The sequence below is a fragment of the Urocampus carinirostris genome, chromosome 15 (assembly GCF_059441175.1).
Source record: "Urocampus carinirostris isolate Australia breed hairy pipefish chromosome 15, RoL_Ucar_1.0, whole genome shotgun sequence".
In the NCBI taxonomy this organism is placed as follows: domain Eukaryota; kingdom Metazoa; phylum Chordata; class Actinopteri; order Syngnathiformes; family Syngnathidae; genus Urocampus; species Urocampus carinirostris.
In genome coordinates, this window is record NC_142363.1 from 26,841,739 (window position 1) to 26,850,251 (window position 8,513).

General features: G+C 38.5%; 1 protein-coding gene and 1 pseudogene across 3 annotated transcripts; one reads left to right on the top strand and one right to left on the bottom strand.

Annotated features, from left to right (window-relative positions):
* Positions 1-109: 109 nt before the first annotated feature.
* Positions 110-8,473, bottom strand: tmem30b (transmembrane protein 30B). Of its 3 annotated transcripts, none has more exons than XM_088354075.1 (8): positions 8,389-8,473; positions 7,926-8,118; positions 6,637-6,744; positions 6,197-6,304; positions 6,030-6,120; positions 5,813-5,950; positions 4,267-4,473; positions 110-722 (listed from the first exon to the last, which is right to left on the bottom strand). In XM_088354075.1, exons 2-8 carry the CDS (start codon positions 8,112-8,114, stop codon positions 544-546), a joined length of 1,020 nt encoding a protein of 339 aa, XP_088210201.1. In that variant the 5' UTR covers positions 8,115-8,118; positions 8,389-8,473; the 3' UTR covers positions 110-543. The 3 variants fall into 3 exon arrangements, with proteins under 3 accessions (XP_088210201.1, XP_088210203.1, XP_088210200.1); XM_088354077.1 differs by having other exon boundaries at positions 8,395-8,415; XM_088354074.1 differs by having other exon boundaries at positions 8,324-8,415.
* LOC148352018 (U2 spliceosomal RNA) lies at positions 3,461-3,607 on the top strand (annotated as a pseudogene).
* Positions 8,474-8,513: the final 40 nt, after the last annotated feature.

Consider the following 8,513-nt stretch of genomic DNA (forward strand, 5'->3'; position numbering starts at 1 on the left):
ACGGAAAAAAAATATAGTCAAACACAGACAGAAGTAAAACAAAATTTAGATCTAAACTGTGCATTTTTTGTGAAATTATACAAGTACACACATCAGATTTCTTTTGCAATTTTTATTTTACAAAACACAAAAAAATATATGTTAACAAACCTTGCAAGTCCCAAGTAATATTGGATTCAATATATTTTATTACCAGTGGACCGCATGGAATTAAATTTTTCAGTACATTTTGATAATGAAGAATTCTATGGTGTAAAAATGAACTACAAAAAAAAAAAAAGTCAAGAAAAACAAAATTCAAAAAACAGCGCAAGGCAAATACATTGTCCCTAGATGCAAATCGTTCATGTGCAATTTATGTGACTTTCGTAATTTTACTTCCTTTGGTCGCTTTGTTTCTATAAAGTACAATTAGATGCTGCTCCTAAACACTTTTAAAAATATCATGAAGGGCTTCCTAAAATTTTCCTCACGCAGAGCCACACCTTAACGTCTCTCACATGTCCAATTCTTTAAAATATTTTACTCAAAAGCAGGCCTGGCTCAGTCCTCCTCTGGGAACTTGAATTTAGCATAAACGATGAGCATGACCACCGACATCACCACGCAGAGCGTCCCGATCACCAGGTAGGCGATACCAAGGAACTCGTTCTTGCCCCCCATCCACGACACGTTGCTGAACACCGCCTTCTTTCTGCCGTCGAAGGCCAGCACTGGGTAATCTGTGAGAAATAATGGTTAAGGAAATACAGAAGACCCCCGGGATACGACAGGAATTTGTTGTGAAGTGGGGATTGCAAAGCGAAATTGATGTATAGCGGGGAATAGAAACCTATGGTAATGCATTCCAAACCCTAAGTGCCCTAGGTAAAAATATCTAAAAAACAAAATGGTGGTTCATGTGTCCACTTTGTATTTCTTTAAAATTGCAAGCTTCGTTTCCACAGTTATTATGTATTTGCTTCTTCCTTTAGCATCACTTGCAATAAATAAGGAAGAGCTTCTTCTCAAGAACCATAACCACCTACAGCGTCCTTGTGCAGAGTTTACCATACATCATTAATATATTGTTGCAGCACCGCGGCGCAGTTCTGAGGTCATGAGATCGAACCTCATGTGTGGAGTTTGCATGTTCTCCCCGTGCTTGTGTGGGTTTCCTCCGGGCACTGCGGTTTTCTCCCACATTCCAAGAACATGCATGTTAGGTTAATTGGCTGGTCCAAATTGTCCCTAGGTGTGAATGGGCGTGCAAATTGTCTGTCCCTGTGTGCCCTGCGACTGGCTGGGAAACCAGTCCAGGGTGTCCCCTGCCCACTGCCCGAGGAATGGGTGCGATGGGCTCCAGCACCCCCACGACCCTACTGAGGATAAGCGGTGCGGATAATGGATGGATAATATATTGTTTTAAAAAGGTGCTGTCCGGAGTTTGAAACTGTTTTACTCTCTACCGCCATCTCCTGGCTTAAAGTCATGACAGCAGCTTATTCATCAAGTACAGTGGGACCTCGCTACTTCGCACTTCGACGTTCGCGGATTCAGAGCTTTGTGGGCCTAAAAAAATAATAATAATAAAATAAAATAATAATAAAAAATAAAAAAATATATTTTTAAATTTTTTTTAAGCATTTTTGAATGGGCGGCGCTACTTCGTGGTTCCACGTTTGCGGGTTCAGAGCTTCGCAGGTCTAAAAAAATAATAATAATAGAATAAAATAATTAAACGAAATTTTTTTTTTTTAAGGTGCGCTGCTACTTCGCGGATTTTCACTTATCGCGGGTGGTTTTGGTCCCCATTAACCGCGATAACCGAGGTCCCGCTGTACTTGCATTTCTTAGACGCGCTCGAATAAAGTATTTTTTGTTCCTCTTTTTGGGGGTTTAAGTTGGTGTTCGGATTGCATATGGAACAAACCTTTTCTTACTTTTACTCCATAGTTTTATGACTTCTTATCAAGTATTTGGGAATGCAATAGAATTTGCGGTTGGTGTTGTATAGTGGGGAAAATGCCTTAAAGAAGGTCAGAAAAAAATTCTTATTCCAAACCATGAAGTCAAAATGTATAAGGCACAGATGCCATATCCCTAGTGTATTTAATTATATCAAGATGGAAAAAAATAATATAAATGTTTCTACTTCAAGGACTTCACAGCTTTCATTTGGGGGCGCTGAATCCTGGGCCTCTACTGTACTATGAGGGGGGGGAACACAGCTTATAAACTAGAATAAAATTGCTTATATCATCTATACATTTAGTTGTTCCATTTGAAATAAATTGTAATTGCACTTCCACTGAATTAGGGGGCAGTACCAAAAAAAGATTTCAGAATACTCTCCGTCATAAAAAAACAAATTTGTATGAGCTCAACAGATTTCCGTAATTATTCAATGAGTGTTTAAAAACGAAAAAAAACAGCATTGACTATCTTGTCAGACAGGTTAGGCTCACCTGTTTGCTACTCTGACAAATCACGTGATACTTCCAGGCTTCTGTCTATTTTGGGTATCAATAAATACCCTGATCTATATGACCACTTTTATTACAAACTTACCCTTTTGAAGCTGAGAACTACATTTTGTTCCTGATTAGCACAAAGTGCAATAGAAATGTAAGTAACTACTATGTTACGACTATGTTATTACCATGTTATTGTTAGAAGTAAGGTTGAATTAGGCCCAGTCAACCACTAAAACAACTGCCTTGTATAAAGGACACAGAGTTATTTACCTTTATAAAAAGTAGGCCATTTTTAAAATAATTTGGAAATAAGAATCTAATTCAAGACACTGAATGTGTTCATGATTTCTCATGCCAGTTATAGATCAAATTTCCCAAAAAATCACAATGACCCATGACTGGTGAGCTATTTTCAGAACCAGTCTGCGGGCTGCTCCGATACTCTTGAGGGAGGGCTACCTGGAGCCCCCAGGCCCCACATTGGTGACCCCTGTTATACAACTATTGTACTGTACTCACTCAAGTCTACGTGTGATTTAGGCAAGTGGTCAGCAACCTTTTCTGTGCCATGGTTTAATGTCTGATTTTACTCCCGCAGCCAGGCCCACCAAGAACATAAGTAGTAATAATAATACTACTAATAATAATGCTGCTAACCACATCCACGATAGTGATAATAAGTCTAAATCCACTATGTTAGCACTAAATCCCCACAGATCTAAATGACATGGGAAAAGGCACTAGATTTGATCCCATAGTCACACTATTTTTACTCACAGTACAATATTTTCTCGTCTTTTTATGTTGAAGAGGCATGTGATTGGTCAATTGTTGTATAATAGTTGTTTAGGCTCAACTCATTCCCATAATGCTCCATTACGGTGCCACATTATAGAGCGTTGTAATGGAGAAAAAAGGGTTACATACACCTTTTTCATGGCCAAATTCAAGCACATTTTAAGGACTTGTAAAGCCATTTTTTCCCAGTACCATTAAACGAAAACATTAATTGTGAATCATGTGTCTGAATATAGAACAATAAACCTTAGAGTTCTAGCATTTTTGCAATTCGGAGATGGAATAAGAGCTTGCTCTATCCACTCCACGCATCGGCCCGGTATTGCAGTACTTCCGGGAACAGTGCTTTCGCACTGATCGCTTCATGGCTCTGTGGCTAGGACCTTGACTCGGTCTCTTGGCTGAGAACAAGTGTCTCGGCCCGTGGCTTTGTAGTGAATTATGAATAGACAGATAATGGATAATTGATAACGAATATAGAACAATAACCCTTACAAAATGAATAAAATGACTAAATTTTGTGCAGGCTTGGGGAGTAACGGAATACATGAAACAGCAAAAATGATGTTGGCAAGCTGTTTGGATTTATTTTCATTTTGTTTCTGTCGCATTTTATGTTCGTTTTGCCGGAGATCAAAGAGATCAAAGCCAGGAGAGAAAGCTTACCACGTGTTGTGAGTCATAATTTTATTCATATTTAGTTTCTTTTGTCTTTTATTAGCATATTTGGTATTGGAGTAATCCAAAAGTAAATGAAAGTAATCAAGTTAAAGTAACCCTACCCAACCCTGTTCGTGTCGCATGATTCAAATGCTATAATTTACCAAGACAAAACCGCAAATTTTAAAGTTATTACTCGTAAAAAAAAAAAAGATATTGAGTTTATACACAAATAAATAAGGAATAAAGCAAGGGGCCACTTTTTTCCCTTTCTGTGCAACCCGGCACCGGTCCAGGCCCCGGTGGTTGCCGACCACTAATTTAGGCAAAAATTTGAAATGCAAAAGGATACTGTAAGAGATTTCAAGAGTGTAGTTTCCCGCCGGTAGTCCATTGGAGTAGTCCCCTTCGGTGATTCGCCGGTAGAGTTTGCGGAAATCCGGCAAGGCCGCCCTTCTCATCCACACCAAAAAGTCTTGGTTGATGAAGCCGTTGTTGGCCGGGTCCGAGGTATCCAGCTCGTAAGCTGGTCTCGGCCAGAACGGAGGCTTCACAGTGTCTGAATGCCCAAAGAAAAACAAAAAAAAAACAACTTTTTGATCACAAAGATTATTCCTCGAAAAAAATGGAGCTAAAAGTGCAGAGGATGCCCAGGTTACAGCGTGCCTAACTTACGATGTTTTTGCGTTATGATATGGAATATGGTGTTTTTTTCTGCATTCTCTCCGCCAAAGGACAAGGCAATCGACAAGTCATAATGGCGGTTTATTTCTCGAAAAAACGTATACAGTAATCCCTCGTTATGTTCCAAAAAGATAGATAGATAGATAGATAGATCCAGTTAGAAAAAGAACCAGTTCTAGGTGTAATCCATCAAGTACAAACCTTTATCTTTTACAATTAGTCAAGAATTAAATATTAAACACTAAAACCAAAGAACAAACCCTTTTTCCAGGCTCAAGCATGTTTTTAACAAGAGTCCTGTATAAGCGTTTTTTATTGATTTTCAAAAACGCCGACTGTACCGTCAAGTAATAAACAGGGATCCTGTTTAGCCAATCAGAATGCAGACACAACGGATGAAACTGTGAAAAATAAAGCGCGTTATAGCAAGGGATTACTGTATATACATTTTTCAATTTGAGACACCCGGGTCATGGTATTCCTTGTTTCACGATCACAATAAGAAATCGGATATTTTTGGACCCTTTGTTTTAACATTTTTCCACGCTGTTAAAAACTGTAAAAATGTAAACTTTGCAGTGTACATGCATATGACTGTGCAAATCACATGCCTCATACGTCACTGAGATGCCTGTCTGCTATTGATCAACTTCATTTTAGATTCTAGTGTGCTATTAATCTGCAGCGTCATGAAAATACCAATAGGCTGTTGGCTGAACAACCTCCCACAATACCTTTCTAACCGTTCAGTTCAGAATCTCATTTAACAAACGTCGATTTGTTCAGCTATGGGTCCAAAAACTTACAGTGAGGTTAACGGAGAAGAAAAAAGATGGTAACAATAAAAACAAAGCTTGTGATTATAAAGAAATACAAACAAGGCACACAAATAGCTACCCTCACTCAGAAATATGGTCGTAACCAATCGTCAATTATTAAGAATCCGGAAGCAATTAAAGCAATACAGTCGTCTAAGGGAAATCCTTGCAAGTCAAAGTTTTAAAATTAGTTTAAATGTTCCAGCTGTCTCCTACCTCTTTTGCGTCCACCCACTACTCCACTGTACCAGCTCAAGTCACATCCCACTAAAGGTAAATACATGTATTTTTTCCCTTTACCTTTGTATTAATTCATTGATTCACTTTACAATCGCCACCCTAGAATGGATTCACATCATATCCCGGGAGTCTACTTTTACATGTCGGCGCACTAACCATTAAATGCATTCCTCAGTGGCGTGACACCTGGGTTCCTAAACTTAATGTTGTAATCAGTCCACCAAGAGATCCCCTTCCCATCCAAGGGAACCTCCTTTCTCTGGCCGTTCACGATCTGAAACAATGTGAATGTGTCTAAGGGGAACAAAAGGAAAATCAGAACGTAAAAGAAAGCTTTAAACAAAAATTAGTAAATGAGATGAAACGCTCGTACCGTTGAACATGCTGTTTGCTATGGAGCCACATGGCACAACCGGTTTGTTGTTGCCGTCAAATCGATAGGGGGCGCATTGGTCAAAGGGTTCCTTCAGGGAAAAAAAACACCTAAATTATAAAACAAAAACATGACATATAGAATTGCTAACTGGACATTAACCTGACCTTGAAGTAGGACACATCTCCATATAGCTGGCCATCGTCTCTAGAGACTCCATATCTTCTGTAGTTCTGAAAGTAGTTGCTCAAGCCATAATAAAAGAACACCGGCCCCTTTAAAACAGCACAAAAATGGGTGCGAAGGAGATTTTAGACATGGTGTAAATGTAATCCTGTGCAGTCTTTTGAGACATCTTGTAATTGACTTTACTTGACTTGTTTATGTCATTTACTTTTCACATAATATTTCATTTAGCAGTATTTGCGTAGTACTTTTCAGACACTGAAATGCAGACCAAATTGCTGTGCAAAACATTCAATGTACAATACAAAAACTTGCAAAAGCGGCAGGCTTGTAATAATCCTCTTTTATGGGGAATCCCAGAGAGCAGGGAATTACAGTTATCTAAAAGAGAGGAGATGGGTTGTATGTCACATTAAGGCACCTCAAAAAGGCTGCTGATTGAGAACTGCAGTGTGCAAACACAATCCTTAATGTTAGGATCCGAACACCTGAAACAAGGCGAATTCTGTTCCACACCCGTGTAGTCAAGCTAGAGGGGGAGAGAAAAAAAAATCTCAATTATTGATGTCTGGAAAGGTCAAGAAGGGTTTTATCTTCAAAGCATGTGCTGGGTCCATGTCGACGTTTTGAGTATGGTATATAGGAAGTACTACTTATGATTAGATGACATTATAAATTAATATACTTGGAAAGTAAAAGTAAATTTGTATTTTCTATTTCTTGTGACATGTGTTGAGCTGGTAAAGTGGAGTTAATGGGTGAATGCAAAGGGGAAGAAAAGGCAGATTAAAATTAAAACTGATTTTAAACCATATTTCATGCCCTTAGAACATTTCTTTGCTTTAATCATCTCTTCATTTTTAATAGTCCAGATTGTCAATTGATTACAGCCATGCAACTTATTTCTTGATGATAGCAAGCTAGGTTCACCTAGTTATCATGTTTTGATTCTCCTTTAGCACCACTCCAAGCTTTGGACTCATGGTGAATAATTACGATACAAAAAAAATATATTTGTGAAGCACACAAGTTTCTGAACTGAATGAGGAAAAGAATAGCATTGTGGGAGGTAGTTTAGCCAAAATATCTGTGTTATCATGATGCCGTGAAACAAAGCAATAGCACTCCAGAATTTTATACAATGTCAATCAATAGAAGACAGGCATCTTACAGGTAATTAGACACGAACACCACAAAGTTTTTGGGTCACGAAAAATCTTTTTTTGTGATGTCGTATAGTCGAGAAAAATGCCCTAAAGAAGGGCTGAGAATTTCTTTTTTATTTATTCCGCAAGGTAAAGTGAAAACATCATGAGGAAGGTAAGTTGTGACCTGGGGGTCTACTGTATTGTGTGTTCAAACATTTTTTGAGCAATCGCACAATTTCGAGATCAGACAAACTGATTATATGCTCCAGGGCTTTTACAGAAAGGGTATATCAAGTAGTTTACGGTGTCTAGGTACGAAAGGTGAAACACCTGATCGGATGACAACTTGTTGTTTTTCATTAAATACAGGTCTATATTATTTATTGCCCTTAACCTTTTCCATTTATCTATTCGTCAAAATGCCGTCAAAACTAAAGTTCACGAATCAATTTTGTATTTGCATCCTCTTCAAATGTCGCCTGTAATCCAACATGGCCGCCAATTTAAACTCACATGACTATTGGAAGCTTCTGTTATTACAAGAATAAAAATTCTAGCGTACCTCAAGTACTTTGATGCTGCGTGAGGTAATTAAAAGGGCAACACCGATTCCAATAAATGCCAAACCGATGAGGACAAAACCAGGGATGACAATACCAGCAGACAACATGGGCTGCCAAGCAGGTAGTCTTTGCTGAGTGAAGGCGGTGTTGTCAGGCCGGTTGGCCTGATCATTCTCTTCCTTGACCATTTTTCTACAAGAAAAGACATTCGTTTTCTTTTGTGATTTCAAATAATACGTGGTTTCGTCTTTTAGTATTATTATTATTTTAGTTCAGTCTAAGGATCCGCAACTGAAGAACAGCGACTTCCTGTACCTGTGCCAATAATTCAATGAACCAAGCAATAAACATTTCAGGAGACAATATGTTGATGGAAAAAATGTTGGAGGTTACTTACAGTGATGTCTGAAACAGCAAAAATAACCCGACTTTTTTGTAGCAAGCGTTTTACACACGTCTCACCTTTACCTGTCTTCTTCCTTCTTGTTTTCCGCCCCTCCTGTTATTTCCGAGTTATGACGTCACGCTAGCTGGTATGCGCATGCGCAGTGTTTGAAAGAAAAGGAAAAAACATTAAAGTAGAATAT